Source organism: Zalophus californianus, chromosome 11, assembly GCF_009762305.2.
Source record: "Zalophus californianus isolate mZalCal1 chromosome 11, mZalCal1.pri.v2, whole genome shotgun sequence".
In the NCBI taxonomy this organism is placed as follows: domain Eukaryota; kingdom Metazoa; phylum Chordata; class Mammalia; order Carnivora; family Otariidae; genus Zalophus; species Zalophus californianus.
In genome coordinates, this window is record NC_045605.1 from 86042015 (window position 1) to 86064711 (window position 22697).

Genomic DNA, 22697 nt, shown 5'->3' on the forward strand with positions numbered 1-22697 from the left:
TGGCGAGCTGTGGAAACAATGACATGTTAATTATGGGACTATCACTTAGAAGCGGTTTACATTTACACTTTTCAACATGGTGTGAAGTCCAGTAATACGCCTTACCCAACTTTCTAAGGCCCTATTACTGCTTTTCAATTGGCTCAGACTTTCCTACATCTCCAGTCTTTCTTGCCTAATGGATTAAAATGGTCTCAACTCCCGGTAGGGCTGTTAGAATGAAATAGTAAAAATGAATAGGAAGGTTTGGAAAAGTTTGCTGATAGAATTGTCCTGTTTTGGAGGATCAGTTATTGGTGGTTAATCACGTTTTCTGTGGTTGAGTTTAGGCTGTCTACTGGGGTGACGTTTTGTTTTTGGTTTTGGGTTTTTTTTTTTTTTTGGTTTGTTTTTTTCAAAGAGAGTGTACGAGTGGGGAGGAGCAGAGGGAGGAGAGAGAGAATCCGAAGTAGGCCCCACGCTGCCCGACACAGTGCTCAACACAGTGCTCAATCTCACAACCCTGAGATCATGACCTGAGCTGAAATCAAGAGGCGGATCCTTAACTGACTGAGCCACCCAGGCGCCCCGTAGTGGGGTGAAGTTTTTAAACTTATAAATGACCCTATCAGAAAGATCAAGATGATGGCAGAGTGAAGGGGGAAGAGAGATACCCCAAGTCCCATTGATTTACCTCTGATGCAGATGGTGTTAGAGTTAGCTGTGTGTGGTGACCTTGTCCATAAGAGGAGGTCATTATGTCTGTCCCACCTGCCACACAGCAATTATGATGACAGAATTGGAAGGAGATGAGGCAATTATTTGTAATACTAAAAATGTATAAATAACCTGTATCTTAATAGTCAGGGGTCAGTTAGACAATATAATACCATGTCTTAGTGGGAACAATATGCAGCCTAATCCAATATGAAAAAATGCTTTAAAATAATGTTAAAAGACCAAAAGCAGGTGCAAAGTCAAATGTGCAGTGTGATCACAGGTCTGAAAATCACATAAACCAAAGCTCTTCCAAGAATGAAATCTAGAAATACAGTTCATCACAGTGTGAATTGTGGTTTTCTCGATGTGGTAGGACATACCTGTGGAGGGGGCTGAAGAATGCATGGGACTCTCTTCCTTCAACTTTTCCATCATTTCTAAAGTTTCTGTAATGATCACATAAAGTGAGCCTTTAAAAAAATGAAAGAGCAAATGTATTACTATCATAGTGGGGGAATCAATTTTATTTTTAAACCTTTTCACAAAGGGTTTGAAAGCAATAAGCTTTTTATTTTATTTTATTTTATTTATTTATTTAAAAGATTTATGTATTTATTTGACAGTGAGAGACACAGTGAGAGAGCGAACAAAAGCAGGGGGAGCGGGAGAGGGAGACGCAGGCTTCCTGCTGAGCAGGGAGCCCAACGGAGGGCTCGATCCCAGGACCCCGGGATCATGACCTGAGCCGAAAGAAAGCAGACGCTTAACGACTGAGCCACCCAGGGGCCCCAAACTTTTTTTTCTTTTTATAGAAAATCGCCATGAAAGAGCTTTGATAGTTAAAAAGCTTCTGTAGAAGCAGTAAACACAGCCTTCTATTTGCTGGCATTGCTTCAAGGAATGGCAATCTGATTGTGTTTAACTGGCACATTGAAAAAGCCCCAAGAGAAACCGTGTCAGGAAGAATGTCCCAGGCGCCAAACTTTAGAACTGTGGGGCTGGGGTGGATGCTTCCACATAGCAATGGTGCTTGATTCATCTCTTTTGACCTTCTGGGAATCGAGGTCTCACTGATTTAGAGCTATGCTCAGTAGTGTTTGTCAAAGCAGCACCAAAGAGAGACTCATCCTCACACTCAGGAGATAGGGGCAGCTACCATGTGGGCTCCAGTCTGTCGGGGTCCCTTTGGGAGGACGGAGCCCACTCTGGACCTGGCAATGGAGGAAGACCTACTCCGTCCCACACGGAGCAGAGAGCCTTGGATCTGAAGTCAGAGGGGTTGAGTCAGACTCGGCTATTGTAGGGTAGCTGTTGGTGTGAATTGGCCAAGACAGCATTTGACCTCCCTGGGGCATGGTTTGCTCACCTGTAAAATAAGGGTAATAACCTTTATCCTCTACCTCACAGGTACTGTAAGGATCAAGGTGGAATGAGGGTATGAAAAGATTCTGCAACCCATAAGGAGTTCCCCAGACGTGTGGGATTGCGACCGTGCATGATCTGCAAGGCATTTCTGAGTTTTGACTAGCATCTGGGGCCTCTGAGGAAGCCTCAGAGTGCATCCCTGCCTACCCTGGGCTAAACAAGTAATGATAACAAGAACAATATCAGTAATAGCTAGTGTTTTGGGAGCACTATGTACCAGGCACTGTTCTAAGGACTTTACATGTATCACCTCATTTTGAAGATGCATTTATTTATTTTAAAGAGAGAGAGCATGGGGAGGGTCAGAAGGAGAGGGAGGGAGAGGGAGACTTTAGCAGACTTCTCGCTGAGCATGGAGCCCGATGCAGGGCTCGATATCATGACCCTGAGATCATGACCTGAGCCAAAATCAAGAGTCGGGTGCTCAACTGTCTGAGTCACCCAGGCGCCCCTGTATCACCTCATTTTAATACTTAAAACAATTTCGTGGTAATGTAGGTACCATGTGGTAGGTACTGGAATAATCCCCATTTTACAAATGAGGGAGAGGCACAGAGAGGTTAAGTAACTTGTCCAGGGTCACACAGCTAGCAAATGGAGGAGTGGGATTTGAATCCAGGCAGTCTGACTCTGAGGCCTGATAGGAAGCTGCAGATACTTTTCTCTGACATACAAGGAGGAGGGGTTTGGGATACTTGTTTATTAACTGGTTGTCTTAGTTTCTTATATTCAAGAGCTGCTGTTGAGCAGGTTTGCTTTTCTTAAAGTGTTGCAATTAAGAAAACCTGCTGGTAGGCAGTGAATAGGACAAAGTGGATGGCTTCCTGACCGTGGTTGGAAATGGGTCCCAGGCTGGCTGTGGGAAGGCCTCCTTCTCCTCGGTGTCTCCAGCAGGCCAAGGAGGGAAGCACTGAGTGGGAAAGGACTATGACTATGGCCACATTACAGGAGTAGTTTGAGGAAACCAGGAAGCCATCCAGGGCAGCATTGGGAGGCCCTTTGATCTTGCGTGGAGAATATTTCTTAAGTAGGAGACTCTGATGTTTTGGAAAGGAGGATCTCTGCTGGGGTCTGGGGTGAAAACAGCCATGAACAGGGGACTGACAAAGTCCTAGGGACTGAAGAAAGAGGTTCAGAGCAGAGAAAAAGCAGCAGAGGAGCCTGATGGACGTGTGGGCTTTTGCGAGGTTCAGGTTTGTAGGCCATGCAGCCAGAATACTTTGAGCACAGCAGGCCTGGAGCCCAGGTCCGGTGTTATGTGCAAGTATTGGGAAAGATGCGCTAGCAGCTCGGAGGGCTTCGGGAAGACCGAGGCCCTAACAACCCATCGTTTTCATTAGGCATCTGGGTGTTACCTGCGGGGGCTCGAGGTCTGGGGAGACTAGGGAGGCAGTTCTCGCCGTTTCTGACATTCTGCTTACAAAACCTGGCCAAGTATTCCCTAACCTGTTTTATATTTCATTAGTTAATGAACTTCAGTTCAAGGATAAGTTTAGCCCTGATGGGACTCTATGCAAACTGAATAAGCAAGTTATTTCCAACATAAATCCAGCTCTGCTCCCCATCTTTCTTTATCCAGAACCTCCTTAAATCTCTTACCATTTAAGCTACTTCCTTTTAAAATTCTTTAGATTACCAGTCCCTTGGTGTGGGACACACTGTCCAAACGCAGGTAATTGTTGGCTTGTCCCTAGAATGAGTGATATTTGGTTTTTGTTTCTGTTTTTGTGTTTTGGTGGGGTTTTTAAAGAATGAGTGATATTTTTAATGTTCAGAAAGGATAGCTGGTTAGGGGCTTATGCAGGAAAATACCATTGCCTGTCGTCTCCCCCTCTAGTATGTAGGCTATATCATTGCATTCTGTGCGTTTTTTTTAAAGACTGTTAACCATATTTGTCCACAAAGAATAGTTCATGTCGTTGTAAGTAGAAGGGAGTTAGGGGTTTTGGACTGGAGAAGGGGGTGGATTGGAGACTCAGATTTCACTGAGAAGAAAATAATTCAGTAATTTGATTAGAATGGTGTGGCTTCTTTTTTTCTTTGAAAAATGGGATTTAAACCAAAGAGTACAACCTGTTTCATAGCAACATTCCAATGTGTCTCCTGCTGTTTCTGGTGTGGCTTTGTTTCTGCTCTTTTTTTTTTTTTTTAATTTTATTTTATTATGTTATGTTAGTCACCATACATTACATCATTAGTTTTTATTCGTTGTTTGCGTATAACACCCAGTGCTCCATGCAATACGTGCCCTTCTTAATACCCATCACCGGGCTACCCCATCCCCCACCCCTCTCCCCTCTAGAATCCTCAATTTGTTTCTGCTCTTGCAAAGCCCAGTGTTCTCTTCAGATAACTTCCTCTGAGTCCCAGGTACTATGTGAGAATTGTTTCACAGCTTCTCTGTGATATTCCAAACAAACATACTAACTTGGGCTTCTTTTTTACTGTCTTGATGGCAACTTCTCGCCATCCTTTATGCTACTCTCCAATCATGGTACTTCATGCTCCATCTCTTCTTCCTACACTCCCATTCACCATATAACCTTCCATAGCTCCTTACTTCCTACCTCTCTTAATTTTCTGTTGCTGCATAATAGATTGCCACAAACTTCTGGCTCAAAATAACATGCACATGATTTCCCGATTTCCATGGGCACAGCTTCTTCGGGTCCTGTGCACAAGGTTTGTCACAAGGCTGCAGTTGTCTTGTCAGCTGGGCTGTGTTCTCATCTGGAGGCTTGGCTGGGGAAGGATCTACTTCTGCGTTCACTCAGGTTGTTGGCAGAATTCATTTCCTTGTTGCTTCCATATCGAAGGCCCTAGCTTCTTGCTGGCTGTCAGTGGGAAACCAGCCTCACCTCTGAGAAGCTGCTCATAGTTCCTGGAGATGGCCTGCAATTCTAGAAGCTACCTACAGCCCTTTGCCACATGGGCTTTCCCAGTATGGCCTCTTATTTCATCAGGCCATCAAGGACAGCAAGTCTACTAGCAAGACTGAGTCTTAGATGATATAAACACAAGTGTAATATCCCATCACCTTTGCCATATTGGTTAGAAGCAAGTCACAGGTCTTGCTCATACTCAAGAAGAGGGGTCACACAAAGACATGACCACCAAGAGACAGGGATCATGGGAATACTGTGGAGTGTGTCAGACACACTCCTCTATGCAACCTGTATCACACTTCTACTTCACTGCCTTTTTTTGAGTGTTTTAAGCTTTCTGTAATTTGGTTTTGTCCTACTTCTCTTAATTTACTTTTCTCTTCTTAATAAATTACCTCTCATTTCCCCCTCAAGATTTTTTCTTCCCTTTCTACCCCTTCCATGTTAGGTCAATTAATACAAATATATTTTATTTATTAGCATAGACATAATTTTAAAATCTTCTGTATAAAGCAGAAGTAATTTTCGTTGAAATGAAGAGTTCTTAGCTGTGTTTTGGCTTCTGAATCCTTTTGAGAATCTCATTAAAGCTATAGAGATTCACTTCCCAAAAGTGAGGGACACAACCCTGTATTGTTTCAGTTATTATTGCTGCATAGCAAACCACCCCTAGCTTAGTGTGGTAAAATAGCAACCATTTTATAATGCTCATGGTTTCAGGAATCCAGACAGAGCACAGTGAAGAAAGCTTCTCTCTGCTTCATGATTCTTGGGGACTCAGGAGGGAAGACTGAAACAGCCAGGGTGACTTGAATGGTTAGGGACTAGAATTCCTTGGAGGCTTCTTCATTCACATGGGCAGGGATGACTGGGAGTCTTGGCTTAGCTGGGGCTGTTGACTGCAGTACTTAACACCTGGCCTCTCCATGTGGCTTGGGCTGCTCACAGAGTGGTGGCAGCTCCAGGAGGGAGAGTAAGGGAGTATATGGAGAGCAAGCCTTCCAAGAGGCCAAGTGGAAGCTGCCTGGCCTTTTGTGATGGTAGCCTTAGAAGCCACATGGCATTGCTTCTGCCACACTGAAATTGGCTGAATGGTCTCAAGCCCACTCAGCTGCAGGTGAAGGGGACATAGACCTCACCTCTTAATGAGAGGCATATAGGAGAAATTGCAGCCATTAAAAAAAAAAAAACACATATACAAACACAAATATATTTAAAGGACTAGATTATCTGAGAATTGAAAGGGGTCCATAGAGGATGATCTATTTCAGTCCTCTACCATGGCTCAACTCCTTTTCACAACTTTCCAGTCATCCCATGCTTGGACCACTGTGGGGGCAGAGGGATTCCTTCTGGTCTCTCCTGTCATCCACTCCCACCCCCTTCCAGTCTGTTCTATTCTTCACTCCATAACCAGAATGCTTGTTCTAAAACACAAATTTGCTCCTGTACATCACCCGTCTTCACCTCCCCACCCCACTCCACTTCAAACCACATTTTCTAACTTCAGTTCTCCTTGGCTTGTTTCTGTCAGATTGTTCTAACATTTTTAGGTAGTAATGGAGAAAGCTCTAGAAGTACCTTTTCTTTTTTACTTTTAATTTAAAATATGACTTAAGGGCACTTATTGTGGTCATGAACACCATCAACACTGCAGAACCATGGAAACGGGACCAGAGAATCGTCAAGCAGGATTGTTTCTCTTCCCGAGCATGAAATTTCCAGATTTCTGCTCAGTTATATTCTTGCCTCCTTTCCTGTGGAGCTCACCATTTTGTGCCTTTCTCTTCTTTCCTTTCTGCCTGCAGCTTTACATGGGAAATATTGGTACTGACAGTCTGATTTCTCTGTTGGTGCTTGTAGTGACACTGGGTCTTGTGAGGTGTCTCCAGTCCTCGATTGGATGTGCATAGTTTGTCTTTCAGAGAGAGAAAGATGTCACTGGGGCCATCTTTCCAAGCATAGACAACCTCATTTATTTGGCTGGAGAAGACTTAGGGTCCTAAAAACACATTTGCATCCAGATATACTATCCTTTCATTTTGCATTTTGGGTTTCTTGCATGAGGTTTATTTTGGTGTCATTGGCCACGGCAGGTGGTCACGTTGATCTTTGATTTTCTAGGTTGTGAGTTTTACAGTCCAACCCTTGTAGGTGGTACAGAAAAAAAGATTTAAGATACACAGGTATCTTCCGCATCTTTGCTCAAATATCACTTCATCAGAGACTGTTGCTCACCATACCTGCCCCGTAGGGTAGCTCAGCATTTGCATCTGTGCAATTACGTCATTGTCTGAATACAGTTAATGAGTCTTCTGTGCTGGGGCGGCAGCTCTGTGAGATGGGAGTGGTGTCTGCCTTGCCCACCCCTTCTCTCCAGGACCTTCCACCGCAGGCACTTGATGACCAGCTGATGTCTGATTGTGTGGTATTTTGTTTCACAGGAATAGACAATCTACAGATAACAGTCAGCCCGACCCCGGAGTCATTTCCTCATGGGAAAGTGTTACCGATTGCACCAACATGGCCTTTCTCCGAAGTCCAGTCTTCCTCGGCAGTGGCCAGAATCCAGAATGTGCTGGGACCGGCCCCTGACAACACGAGCGTGCTGCAGTTCCCCCGAACACCTCCACCCAAGACACACCGCAGAGCTAGGGCTCACGGGGACTTCTCTTCCTCCCCTTACCAAGGAAGTGGCCATAGCGCCTCCCTCGAGCCTTCCAAGGATTCCACGGAGTCTGTGGTCCAGCCGAGACCTCAAGGGGGAAAAGACGCAACCTCCATGTCAGGTTTGCCTCACACCAGCATGCTCCCCTCATTGTCCACGACCCCATCTCAGCCAGTATGGGTAGGGACTCCTTCCATTTCAACACAACATTCCCCAAAATCAGACATGTTCCCATTTTTCCCTCCACCTTCATCCTCCTCATTGCCTCCTGACTCACCTCATTCCATCATCTTTTCTAAACCAGGCAAACAACCCACCCAAGTGCCTTTCTTCCCCCAAACAGCTCCACCTGGCTCCTCTTCAAGTCAGAGCATAGCTAATTCCCCAAGCCCATTTGCTGGTGAAATGAACCACACTCGGTCCAGAAATGCCCAGGATTTGATAGGCATCCCTCATCTAGGTTTTTCTGGGTCCTCAGCAGTGCAGCGGCCCGACTTGCCCCGCCTAGCAGGTCCTTACTCCGTGGGCTCCCCCACACCTGAGTTTTTGAGCTCCGTGGCAGAACTGGCCCATCTGCCTCCCCCTCCCCTGGTGCCTGGAAGTCTTCCTCGGCTTCCAGATGGACCTCCCTCATGGTCAGTGTCAGAAGTGGCTTCAAGTCCCACATCCACCCACCCTGTCGAAGCTGGGGCGGCTGAAGGAGTGCACAGTGGGGTGTCTTTGCCTACTGCTAAGAGTGCAGCCGCAGCAGCAGGAACCCAGGAGGCTGTGTCTTCGCTTTTCCAGACTGCAGAATCAGTGGCAGCGGAAACAACCAGCAGAAAGCTAGCCCCTGCTACCGCAAATGACTCCGCTCACCCACGGCATTTGTCAGCAGCTCCAGAGAATTCCGAAGGGCCTGTCCTTTCGGCAGAACACACGGCTTCCTCATTGGTGCCTTCTCCTCTGCCTCTCCCCACTGCCAGCAGAGGGCAAGCCGTCCTTCTTGGGGCATGGAAAAGCACAGCAACAGCCTTTCCCTCGGCTCCCACTTTCCCCCAGCTGCTTCAGATTCATGCCTCCCCATCCACGGTGCCCCAAATGCCAACTCCTCAAGAGGAGGGCACCGATGGAGCCCCTCCTACTGCGGCTACAGACCTCCCCCTCTCAAGCAAATCCCCCGATCTTCTTTCCACGACTTGGGCCTTTCCCCTGTGGGAAGAAGAGAGCGTGAAAACTGTTTTAAAGAAAAACGAAAAGGCAAATTTGACAGTTGCTCTCCAGACCCTTCCAAGTAAAGAGATTCCAAGTCTTCACACTGTAAATGGGTTCACCTCTGATTCCAGCACAGATCATATTTCATCTTTTTTCATTACAACACTAAGAACAAACCTTCCTACAGAATTAGCTCTCCCTTCCATGCCCTCCGTACGAAGCACCCAGACTATTTCCTCATCCCCCAGCTCATCCAACATCAACCCAGAGGCTCATGCAGCTGTGGTAGACCACTCTGAGTCTCCAGTCTCAACTTCCCAGCAGGTGACAGCATTTCCCTCCTCCGCTGAGGTCTATGATTTCTCAACAATGAGACATGTGAAAAAGCCAGCAACCACAGATGTTTTCTGGAGTTCTCTTCCCACAGAAACTGGATCCCTCTCCATAGAGCCAATGATATCTGGCTTGCTGCAGCAAACAAATTATGATTTAAATGGGCACACAATTAACTCCACCAGTTGGGAAACTCATTCAGCTTCAACTCCTCCTCCCAGTGGTTCAACTTCAGCTGCCAGTACAATAAAATCTTCAGATTTCAGAGCTACTGCTGGGCATTTAGTGACTGCAGAAGGCTTTAACGTTCAGCTTCCAGTCCTTCGTACAAGCCCCAACCAGCCCATTCAACAGTCAGAGGTTACCATGGTTGGAAACCATACAGACTTCGTGTCCATAACTAGTAACTATTCCAGAGACTTCCAAACAGCTGAGGTTGGAGAGTACCCATCCGCAAGCCAACATGCTGCGTCTCGTCCCCATCTGCAGCTGCCTGTGCATCCAACACGTGCTCTTTCTCCAACTTCTCCAAGGCTGACTTCCACAGCTGACTTGCACGAAGTGCTTTCAGATGGAAGGGATACGAGTCTCTCCATTTCCAGTGACATCTCTCCATCTCCTGTGATAAGCGCTTTTCCAGCACTCCAGAGTCTCTTGAGATGTCACACTACAGCTGAATCTCCTCCTCTATCGACCAGGGCCAGATTCAGGACCCCGTCCAAAGTGCGGCTGGCTTCTCAGGGCCCCAACAAATGGACAGCCACTCATACAGGTAGTTTGTTTTCCGGTACCCCCAAAACAGGTGTGACTGCTTCTGTGGACAAAGGATCTTCAAGTTCAACACAGATAGCCAGCTTGGCTTAGAAGGAGCAGAAACACACTTTGAGGATGATGAACGAGTTCGCAGCCCCAGAGAGCCAGGTCCTCAATCCTCTGCTGACTTGAGTTTTTTGAAAGTACAGTCTCCAACTTACAATGGTTCGACTTACAATTTTTCAGCTTATAACGGCGCGAAAATAATAGGCATTCAGTTGAAATCCTACTTCGAATTTTGAATCTGGATCTTTTCCTGGGCTAGTGATGAGTGTGATCCTCTCTAGTGATGCTGAGCAGGGCAGCAAGTCACAGCTCCCAGTCGGCCTCACGATTATGAGGGTCAATAATGATACAATTACAACCATCCTGTACCCACACAACCATTCTTTAACTTTCAGTACGGTATTCCACAAATTACATGAGATACTCAGCACTTTATTATAAAATCAGCTTGTGTCAGACGATTTTGCCCAACTGTAGGCTAAGGGAAGTATTGTGAGCACGGTGAAGGTGGGCCAGGCTAAGCTATGGTGTTTGGTAGGTTAGGTGTATTACATGCATTTTTGATTTATGATATTTTCAACTTACGATGGGTTTATTAGGACATAACCCCATTGTAAGGTGAGGAAGATCTGTATTCAGAATTTAAATGTCCTTCTTGCCAACCATAGGTTTCTGTAAGTGGCATCCTCACTATGGGTAATTGACTTAATGAACCTAGGAGCCGTTTTGCCTAAATTCCAGAGCACAGAGACTTTTCACTCCAGCAGACCTGGAAGTTACATCCATCCGTCACCACAAGTGACACGAGCTGTGCGGACCAAAGACAGACTTTGCTTTTTTTCTCTTTGCAGCGGACCCCTCAGTGTCGTCCAGGGTGGAACTGACAGCCACAACAGCAGTAGCCACGTTGTCCCTGGGGAAATCAAGTCCACAGGTGCTGTCTGCAGCCCTGGTCGCCAAGGCCCCCGGCAGCAGCCCAGCAGCCATGGCCTCGGGATTAGTCAAGAGCAGTTGGACCCCTGCCCTGGCTAAAAATGCCACAAACAGCGCGGTGCCTGGCCCAAAGACAACAGCGGGGGCGGTGCATCCAGCCTTCTCATTCACACCAACCTACATGTTTGCAAGAACAGCACACACCATGAGTGCTCATACAGCCATGCAAGGCAACCCAGGCACCGCCTCGGGCCTGCTGTCCACAACACACCTCCCCAGGAAACCACAAGCCATGCACACGGGCCTCCCAAAGCCCACCAACCCAGACATGCCCAGGGCATCCACCGCACGCCCACTGACCAGCACAGCGGCCTTGACGTCCATCACCGCCCCAGTGAGGGCCACCCGCGTGCCACCTGCACCAGCAGGAAATACAGACACCGCTCTTCCCGCTGCGTCAACGGCCGTGGTCACCACTGGCAAAATGGCATCCAACCTGGAGTGTCAGATGTCCAGTAAGCTCCTGGTGAAGACAGGTGAGGGTCCACTGTCCTGATTTTACTTGAAAGCAGCAAAATGATATAGCAGAATTATTTGATTTCTTTGAGATGAGTGGTTCTTAACCAGGGACAGTTTTGCTCCTCCCCGCAGACGGCATTTGTGGCCATGTCTGGAGACATTTTGGGGTGTCTGCAACTTGGAGGGTAGGGGGAGTGCTACTGGCATGTAATGAGACAGAGACCAGGATGCTGCTAAACCCCACAGGGCACAGGACGGTCCTACAGCAAAGGATAATCCAGCCCCAAATGTCACAGTGCTGAGGTTGACAACCCCTGGTCCTTATCATAAGTGACAGAGGAGAGGGGGGAGCTTTGTATGACACGGAATCTAGTCCCAGGATCAGTGCTGATATCAGAGGCCCCTTGGGAAACCATTTCTGCCAGGGGGCCTGAGAAGACGAACGTGTAGCAAGTTTTGCCTATAGAACAAATCAGGGATGTCTCACATGAATGAATGAAGTGGTTAGTAAAATATCAAATCTTGGAAGCACTACAGAATTCAACCGACTGAGCCACCCGGGCACCCCCAGAAAGGCTTTTGTTATGTATTTTTTCAGCCAGCGGATAATAAAAGTACAGCTGCATGATGAGGGTGCCCAGGATTTCTTTTGATGTTGAAAAGGAGGCCTTGAGAAAGTTGGGTGGTGTCTGCTATCTCGAGCCCCCACCCCCCTGTTGCAGCCAAGCAGGGCAGGAAGGCCCAGGCTGCTTTTAACAGTGTGGTAGTGTTTGCTATAAAAAGCATTAGACACATTATTTGAAAGAGCATGCCAATGCTGAATGCTCGAGTCCCGCCTTCCTCTTCACCCCACAAAGGATTAAATGAATTATATCTTGAGATGTACCCTATTCTAAAATGGGAAATTGTGAAACTAGGCATAGCAGAAAGTACAGTATCACTTTCTATTTCTCAAGAAATTATACCATCTGGTTTTCCATTCCCCCTCCTCTGAGAGGCAGGCCACCCCAACCACCTAGATGCAGAAGTCTGGAACATTCTCCCCCCATTCTGTATCACCCCCTGTCAGCCCAGCCACACCTGGTCAACCACGGGGGCCCTTCAGTTCTAACTCCTTGAATACCCCTTCTCTCCACCCCCCACTGCCCCTTCCCTGGTTCACCCTGTCATCACCCACCTCAATTTCTGCAACAAAAACCAAATTTATCTCTCTGCCTTTGACTAGCCCCCCCCCCCCCTCCAATCTGTTCTCCAGTCTGCAGGCAACAGAACTCTGTAAAATTTATGCCTTGGCTTAAAACCTTTCACTTCCTGTCGCCCGCAGGACCAAGCCTAAACATGTATACTGAGAGGCTTTGCTTCTCACCACTGTGCCTTTGCACTTGGTCTTCTCTCTGCTGGGAGCAGGTGGGGGCGGTCCCTCTCCCCTTGGCCTAGCTCATTCCCTATTATCCTTCAGGACTCAGCAGAAGCTTCAGGAAACCTTCCCTGAACCCCACCCCCTTGCCCAAGTCCGGGCTGGATGTTCCTCCTAAGGCCTTCCACAGCATCAGAGGCTTCCCTTCAAATAGTGCCTGTCACCTTTAATCACAGGTGCCTATTGTCCACCCCGGGTCTCCATCCCGCTCTCTGTCCCTGTTGTGGGGTGTGGGGCTGCCCCTTCCCGATTCAGGGCTGTTTTAGGCTGCAGGACCTCACTCAGGGTGTGCACGTCAGCAGGCTGTCAGGGAATGCTGTTGCAGGAATTTTCTTGCATGCATTTTCTTGCAGACCCATTAGGGCCAGGCACCGCTGAACCCAGTTTTCAAAGTCGAAGGCAGCGTTGGCCAGCATATTAGCTGTCTCTCCTCTAGGGTCAGACAAATACGAGGGCCTCCCTTCTTGGTACTTGAGTAGGACCAACAGAGCTACTACCGCAGCCCACCGCCCCCATTGGTTGGACCTGCGCTCACGAGCTCTATTCAGAGCGTGGCAGGAGGTGGAGGGGGAGAGGAGAGGGGAGCTCAGTAATGAGGGAGTCTGCCTTACCCTGACTACCGTGCTTCTGTTTGGTCCCACAGTTCTCTTTCTGACCCAGAGGAGAGCGCAGATCGGTGAAACCTTGAAGTTCGGTGTAGCCAAAGGGCTCACGCAGGCATTACGGAAGGCTTTCCATCAGAATGACGTCTCAGCTCACGTAAGCCCCTCACTTTTGTAATTAGACTAAGCTGTCTGCATCATCCTCCTGTGGGGCCCAGAGTACATTTAGATTGTTTTCCTCCTCCCTGGGTACCGTAACCGGACTTGTCAGAAGTAGCATGTTTCCTCATTTCGGCAAATAGCTAATGTGTGGTGACTGGGGAGGAAAAGGTCAAATTTTGAGATGGAAAAATGGAAGTTAATTGCCTTATGTCTATTTTTTTTTCAAGCCCAGATGAACTGTTTTAAATTGTCCCTTTATCCCATTGTTTAGGGAAAGTATTTAATGTTGTTGGTGTAATTCTCAAGGAACTGTCCATTGCTTTTCCTTTTATCTTCCTCAGCATTGTAAATAGTGATTTATTTCTGGGCATTTAAAAACTATTGTAAAATCTTTAAAAAAAATAAAATAAAATAAAAAAATAAATAAAAATTATTGTAAATTGAGTCCAACTTTGCTTCAACAGCCAGCAGCAGACAGGGAAATAAACATTTTTTCCCCCAAGCACTTTAATGCCAAGTACTGTTTAACAACTGCCAACTGATTTCCATGGCATATCCAAGTGATGGAAGCCTTCCTTTGCACTCTTTGGGATTGATGCCAAGTTTAAAAGACCTAAATGTGATTGGCAGTTGGTGGACAACCATTTTCACCACTTTAAAAATACCGCTCTGGCTCTTTTCCTTTGAGGCTTGTCCTGCAGCTGCATTCAGCTTCATGGTCTCCATGACCACACCAAGGACTAGGAATGAGGTTCGGTACATAGTTTATTGGTCATTGTCAATCTCTTTTTTGGGGGTGTGTGGGGAGGAGCAGAGGGAGAAGGAGAGAATCTCAAGCAGACTCTTAGCTGAGCATGGACTTCGACACAGGGCTTGATACCATGACCCTGAGGTCACGACCTGAGCTGAAACCAAGAGTCAGATGCTCAACGGACTGAGCCACCCCGGCGCTCCTGTCAATCCCTTTTATATAATTCTGAGAAAAGAAAAAGAAATGCATTTCATGAAAAGCATCTGTGGTTTCTGTATCAGAAACTTTACTTGAAAGTTGAAAAACTACCTTCAGTGTTCACCTTTTCTGCGTATCATCGCAGACCACAGTGACAGTTATGAATTCATTTTTAAAAATCAGCCCATTTTTAAAAACTTTTGAAAGGATGTTTGATAGTACTGCCATGAGTGGAAATCAGGATCATTTGCCACAAATAAAAGGTAATCATAAAAGTGAGAATAATGGTAATGACTTGGTAAATTCAAGCTAAACATTGTTGCTTGAGGAAGGCTCCAAAGCTGATGTCCCTGGAGTCTTTTTGTTTAAAAATATGATTAGCGAGCATTAGAGAGGTACTAAAAATAAAAATAATCCCCAAACTGAGATTTGCTCCTGAACATCATTAGAATTGGAGTGGGAGTCACTTTCTTAGCCACTTTCTTAGTCACTTTCTCTTAAATAAAGAAAGAAATCTTTTAAAAAAAAACACTAAGAAAGCTAAACAAAATAAGAATAAAATCTAAAGCCTCAAAATCTTCCATTTGGGTCAGAAAGAAGTCAGTGCATCAGTGTCTCTTAAGACTCAGTTTTAAGAGAGGCTCTCCATGGCTCATCCCCATTCCTCACCTCATTCTTGAACCAATTTACAAGCCAGGAATGGAGTGAAGTCTGAACAGTTCTTCTCTTAGCTTTTAGGAAGAGGAATTCACCTCATTTACTACCTAATCCCTGTCCTGAAGAAGCCCCCACTGCATCTATTATCTCTGCCTTTTAATTTTCATAAATAATGAGAGCTATAAGAAAGCTGTCTTTCCCGGCATTTCATTTCTGGAAATCTCTTTTGCCTGCCATCTCCTCTCTGCCTTCTTCAGGGACCGTTGGTGCTCACAGGATTATACTGAGGCATTTAAGGAATCAAGGAAACCCCCACAGATTTAATGCGATTCCATGGAGATTGGAAATAAATTGTATTTTGTTGTATTCTGGTATTTTGAGACTTGCCGATCCACATATGCTTTATAGGATTATTAGAATATTTGCTGAGTGAGAACATCTTATTCCCCAGCCCTGCTAAATAATAGCTGTGGTTCTAAGAAATACCAAGAAAAACTTAAAGTACTGTGGAAATAAACACCGAGTTCTGTGGGTCTCTTTGTTTTGTAGGTGGACATTCTGGAACATTCTCATAATGTCACCGTTGGTTATTATGCTACCAAAGGGAGGCTGGTGTACTTGCCTGCTGTAGTGATCGAAATGCTGGGTGTTTATGGGGTCAGCAACGTCACTGCAGATCTGAAGCAACATACCCCAAACTTGCAGTCGGTGGCAGTCCTTGCCTCCCCGTGGAACCCCCAGCCTGCAGGCTACTTCCAGCTGAGAACAGGCAAGTACCTCAGAAGGAAAGGATTCCTGTCCATTCCGGGATCGGGGGCATTATCAAGAGGACACCTGTTTAAACACTTCAGTGCTAGCTGCTTTATCATCTCTTAAAGTCCTGTGTGCCTTCCTCAAAGGGCCCTGCTAATCAACTGTTCAGGCTCCCTGCACAGAAACCTAACCTTCCAACCCTGGATTTATTAGAAATAGTCCTTCATGGGACCCTTCCTTCTCAATTTATATAATTAGTACTTTATGAGCAACAAGCACCGTATTTTGAATTTTTTTCTGTGTTACCAGTGGATACTGATAAGAGCTGAGCATCCATAAAAATCTATGCTTTGGAGCAGCACGTTTCAGATGCCCCTGAATCAGAATCTCTGAGCTGAGGCCTTGTAATCTTCCTTTCAAGCTCCCTCGTGATTCTGGTCAGATGGTTGGCAAACCACAGGAGTGGAGAAACCGTTGAAATTGAAAGATTCGATCAACTTAGTGATACAGGTCAATTGACTACCCCCCGCCAAAGAAATAGAAGGCATGATCTCTCTTTGATTGTTTCTTATCATTCTTGGAGCAGATGTCTGCATAGTCCAACCAAATGATCACAAAATCTTTTCCATTAAGGGGAACCTCAGGTTTGATCATGCTTTTAATTCTTCTCTATTACAAATCATTTTAAGAGCCACTTCCAAAGGTACAACCAAACCTTGTCAGTCCTTGTTTGCCTGATTTCCCAGATATAAAATCATGCTGTTTTATAAGATGACTGCTGTGAAGTCCAAGGAACTAAGACACACAACTTTGGCGAGTGCTGATTTATTACTCTCATTCTAGTGCTGCAGTTTGTGAGCCAATCCGACAACATCCAGTCCTGCAAGTTTGCTCAGACGATGGAACAGAGACTGCAGAAGGCCTTCCAGGATGCTGAGAGGAAAGTCCTGAATACCAAAAGCAACCTGACAATTCAGGTAAGGAGGAGGGCGCTTCAACTGTGTAGTTGACAGAGGCCAAGGATAATGCGAATGTTGGCAAGAAGCGACTTGGTTTCCTGTTTCAAAGCTGCCTGGTGTAAATATAACTTCGTACTTAGGGCAGGTGACATAGACAGGAGGAGATGCCACTCTGGGGCCCCTGAGTCGAGTCAGTCCCAGCATTGGTGAGGATGTCTGCGGTATGGCCATGACAGGAGGGATGCTTTTTGCTATAACCTGCTATGGTTTGGGATTTTGTATTTATTTTCCCATGTGAAGCTTCCTCGGGCCTTCCCAATACATTTGCTATTTTGTTTTATTTTGTATTGTTTGTCTGTTTAGAGAGAGAGAGAGCGCACACACACACACACACACGCATACACAGGCACACACGAGTAGGGGGAGGGGCAAAGGAAGAGGGAGAGAGAATCCCAAGCAGGCTCCATGCCCATTGCGGAGCCTGATGTGGGGCTCGATCTCATGACCCTGAGATCATGACCTGAGCTGAAATCAAGAGTCGGACATTTAACCGACTGAGCCCCCAATATAATTACTATTTTAAAAATTGAACTAGATATACCATATAAGATACAGTCTCATAAAAATGAATCAAATGTCTCATAAAATGAGTCAATTCTAAATAGCTAACGCATCAAGATTTGCCTATCCTGTGATTTGCTTTGAGTTATTTTCTAGGTACCCACATGAACAATCACCTTAGTTTAAACACACACACACACACACACACACACACACACACACACATTTTATATTTGGGGCTCACTATATGCCAGGACTGTGCTAGGTGTTTTAGAAATATTTTGCTACATAATACTCAAGACATCCTTCTGAAGTATTATCATCACCATTTCAAAGACGGAACTGAGAGTCTAAGAAACTTCCAGAAAGTCACACGGTTGGTAAAGAAGGAAACAAGGACTTGAGTCAAAGCCCATAATCTTATACACTATGCTATACTGTGGAACTTTTGGCAAACACATGAATTTTTCCTGGGAAAATCCTACTCCTGGTATACTATATTTCAGTTTCCTGGACTTAAAGTAGACATGCCATCAAAAGCTTTTCTCAGACCCACTTTTTTGCAATTATATAACTAACATCCCACTAAAGACGGATGCTTTTTTAAGTAAGCTCCACACCCAGCATGGAGCCCAGTGTAGGGCTTAAAAGTGACCCTGAGATGAACACCTGAGCTGAGATCAAGAGTCCAACACTCAATTGACTGAGCCACCCAGGCGCCCCAAGACAGATGCTTTTTAATGATATTCATCCAAATTTCTCTGATTAACTGTACAACCCAATGTCTCTGTTTTTACTGAACTAAATCCTTTGCAATTAAACCCAGTGGTTTTGAAATTGACATTTAGCGTAAGTGAATTATCAGCAAAGCCAATATGATGTAGAAAGCATACAATTTAATTTGAACGGGCAGCTTTCCTTTTCTAGATTTATCCAAAGTCTATATGGAAGTATCTCATTATGATTCGGTTCATATTAGATTAAGATCTAAAAACGTGTCACAAACATAAGATTTATGTAAGAAGTATGACTCAGCTCCCTTGTGGGAGATCTTTTTCTTTCTGATTGGATTTGTGATCCTCACAGGTGCATGATTCTAGTTAGGGCTTGGCGGCAGAGCATACTCTGATTGTATTCAGGAAGCACAGGCCCATTGAACACCTGCTGTTTATCAGGCACTGGGAGAGACACCAAGATAAATAAGCTGCCTTTGGCCTTAAGAAGACTCTTTGTGTTACCTGATAGTCGTGGGCCATGAGATGAAACTTTGTAAAGTAAGTAACAAAGTTTCCTTGGAAAAGACTATAACAATTTGAAAATTGCATCTAAATAGATTTTAGATGTTCTTGAAGTTTCAGCAGCTCTTGAAATGAATGGATAATTGGGCGAATTGTTTCATTAACCCTGTTTTGCTTTTTGCCATGGCTGACAGGAAGCCCAGAACCCATTTGTTGCCTGGATTTTGGAACCCTCTAGGTCCCTACATCATGCATATATGTAGCTACACGCTAACCATCCCCCTGGGCTTGTTGCAGGACCTGGTTTTGTAATTAATAACTTTCCATTTAATGTATTAAGTATAATTTGGGGGGCACCGTGGATTCTTTCTGGACCACATAAATATTTAATTTGTTCGGAGAGTCAATGAAAAAGCAACTTTTTTAAAACTTGTACAGCATTGGTATTAGGGGCTTGATTGCAGTAGACTCAATTAGGACCTTTTTGGTTGTGAATGACAGAATCCAAGCACAAGACTTAAGCAAAAAAATAGTAATTGGCTCCTATAACTGAAAGGTTCACAGCATATTTTCTTCATGCCCAGTTTGGTTCAGGTGCTTATATGATTTCTTTGAGAAGTTCTCTCTTTGTCTCTTGGTCTTGCCCTGGGCTGGTATCATCTTCAGGCCCAGGGATGGTGGCCCGTGGCACCTTCACGTTTGTCTCATCCTTATTGCTCATAGTCTTATGGAACCAAAGTGCCTTTTTTGGTGGCCTTCCAGTAAAAATCCTGGGATTAACTCTCATTGGACCCACTTGGGCTATGTGCCCATTTCTGGAGCAGTAACTGTGGCCAAGGAGATACAATGTTCCAATCAACTGGCCTGACTATCCCTACTCCTAGAACTTGGGGAAGCCCCACCCAAACAAAGCCCATGAACCCAGTTGGAGAGAAGAGATGTTTCCCCGAGGAAATCTCCTTCATAGAAGAAAGAGAAATGGATGTTGGGTAGGCAAAACAATAGCCTTCCATTCTGCCAGCCTTTTTTAGGTCTAATTAGCTAAATGAATTATGGCATGAGTGAGTGGAAAGTAAGAGAATGTCAGAAGCCACAGGAGACTAAGAGTAAAGGGGTGGTGGGAAAGTGCCCTCTGTAGGGGCTGCTTCTGCTGGGGACAGGACATGACTCTCAGGGAACACTGAAATGACCTGGGTCTCAGGCCTGTGAACGTCTTATTGATGAAGCTAGTGTTAAGTAGCCACCAAGATTGGTCACACTTTTCTTAGCTATAAAAAAAAAAAATGAGAATACTAAAGAAGACCAGAAAAAAAAAAAAAAAAGATAATCTGTGCTCATGAATTGGAAGACTTGATTTTGTTAAGATGTCAGTACTGCCAAGAGCGATCTACAGATTCTGTGCGATCCCTATCAAAATCTCAGTGATTTTTTTTTTGCAGAGATAGAAAAATGCATCCTAGAATTCATATGGAATCTCAAGGAACCATGAATAGCCAAAACAATCTTGAAAAAGAAAAGCATAGCTGGAGGTTTCATGCTTTCTGATTTCAAAACTTACTACAGAGCTACAATAATCAGAACCATGTGGTACTGGCATAAAGACAGACATATAGACGAATGAAACAGAAGAGAGAATGCAACAGTAAATCTTTGCATATATGGTCAAATGATTTTTGACAAGGGTGCCAAGACCACTCAATGGGGGAAAAGACAGTCTTTTCAACCAATGGTATTGGAAAACTGGACATCCACAAACAAAAGAATGAAACTGGACCCTTATCTAACACCATTTACAAAAATTAACTTCAAAGTGGATCAAAGACCTAAACATGAGAGCCAGAACTATAAGACTCTTAGAAGAAAATAGAGGAGAAAATTTCATGGTATTGAATTTGGCTATGATTTCCTGGATATAACACCAAAAGTATAGGCAACAAAAGAAGACGTAGATAAATTGGACTTCACCAAAATTAAACACTTCTATGGATCAAAGGACACAATTAATAATCAAAAGGCAACGCACAGAAGAGGAGAAAATATTTGACGATCATATATTGGATAGGGGGTTAATATCTAGAATATGTAAAGGACCCGTACAACTTAAAAACATAATAACAACCCCATAAAGAAATGAGCAAAGAGCTTGAATAGACATTTCTCCAAAGAAGATCTATAGATGATCAATAAGCACATGAAAAAGGTGCTCTATATGACTCATCATGAAATGCAAATCAAAACCACGAGAAACCACTTCACATCTATTAGGATGGCTATTATAAAAAAAGAGAGAATAACAAGTGTTGGTAAGAATGTGGACAAACTGGAACCCTCTACACTGCTGGTGAGCTCAAATGATGTAGCTCTGTGGAAAACGGTATAGTGGTTCCTTAAAAAATTAAATATCTAGCAATTCTGCTTCTGGGTATATACCCAAAAGAATCAAAAGCAGGGACTGGAACAGATATTTGTACACCCACGTTCAGAGCGGCATCATTCACATTAGCCAAAAGGTGGAAGCAAACCCAGTGTCCATCCACAGATGAATGGATAAGAATTGTGGTATATACATACAATGGACTGTTCTTCATCCTTAAGAAGGAAGGAAATGGTGACCCATGCTACAACATGGACGAACCTGGGGGACATTATGTGGAGTGAAATAAGCCAGTCACAAAGGGACAAATACTTTAGGATTCCACTTATAAAAGGTGTTTAATTTTGTCAAATTAATAGAGACACACAGTAGAATGGTGGCTTCCAGGGGCTGGGGAGAGGAAGAAATGGAGAGTTGCTTAATAGGTACAGAGTTTCAGTTTGGGAAGATGAAAAAGTTCTGGAAATTGATGGTGGTGATGGTGGTACAGTACTGTGAATGTGCTTAATGCCAATGAGCTGTACACTTAAAATGGTTAACGGGATAAAATGTATGTGTATTTTGCTACAATTTTTTTTAAAGTTACAATTTACCTGATCAAATGTAGTATGTGTAGAGGTATCCATATTGCAAGTTCTGTAGGCTTCTTTGGGAACCAGTGAGATTTCGTTTTGTTGAAAAGCAAAAAATAGAATGTTCACGCTAGAGATAATGGTTGAAAAGTTATTTTAGTTATTATTTTTTTTTAGGTGGCACTACGGAGAGGTCTTTTGGATTGTTCAGAAAGAAGCACCTTTCTTTTTGGTACCCTGGGAAAGAGGCATGAATACCTGTGGCTCAACCACATTCCCAAAATACTTTCAGAGAGGAGAGCAAGAGTTGACTAGAAGAGTTGACTCGGTGTATCATAAATCATGAGACTATAGGCTCTGTGGTAGAGAATTAAATAGCAACTTCCACTTATGGGGAAAAGTGGGAAATAATGTGAAGAAGCTATTCTTGACAATCTTCTTAAAAATAACATTTCAAAGGAAAGTTGCAGGGATATTTATGTCTGAACACGTAAAGGTCTGGGAAAAACAGGATTTCAGTCAGCTCCCTATAGGAAGAGAGGGCACACTCAGATGAAGGTAATTTGGAGAAAGTCTAATAAAAGGGGCCCTTTCCAGCAGTGTGGGCAGGCTCTAGGGAAACCACAGGGCGAGTACAGTACCCGAGGCTGTAAGTCTTGGGGCCTGATAGGGCCAGGGGACAGAGCAGTTATGGGAAGCCAGAGGTCGCTCCCACACACACACCAATTCTCGGACCTCCCTCTCCTCCCACTCTCCCACATCCTCCCAAGATCCTTTTAGCTGAAGCTGGAGGGAAAGGAGCCTGGTGAGGTGGTCAAGGGGCTGCCTCTGGGGGTGCGGAACCAAATGAGCGTGGGTGGGTGGCAGGTGAATCTGGAAGGGGGAGGTGCAGACGCCAGGACAGAGGCCCACACTGTCTCACCCAATCGAATGACTTCCTACTGCATCTGTTTTTCAAATCTCATCCGTGGGCTATTT

The 22697-nt window shown here is 44.9% G+C and overlaps 1 protein-coding gene across 6 annotated transcripts in view; it reads left to right on the forward strand.

Moving 5' to 3' along the window:
* The window catches only part of KIAA1549L (KIAA1549 like), a 262959-nt gene that overhangs the window by 136167 nt on the left and 104095 nt on the right, over positions 1 to 22697 (forward strand). For all 6 annotated transcript variants that reach the window (XM_035722907.1, XM_035722910.1, XM_035722906.1 and 3 more), the window contains exons 2-6: positions 7454 to 7798; positions 10875 to 11492; positions 13536 to 13651; positions 15812 to 16031; positions 16859 to 16992. In XM_035722907.1, the coding sequence (XP_035578800.1) occupies positions 7454 to 7798; positions 10875 to 11492; positions 13536 to 13651; positions 15812 to 16031; positions 16859 to 16992 (1433 nt within the window). The remainder of the gene's footprint in view (positions 1 to 7453; positions 7799 to 10874; positions 11493 to 13535; positions 13652 to 15811; positions 16032 to 16858; positions 16993 to 22697) is intronic.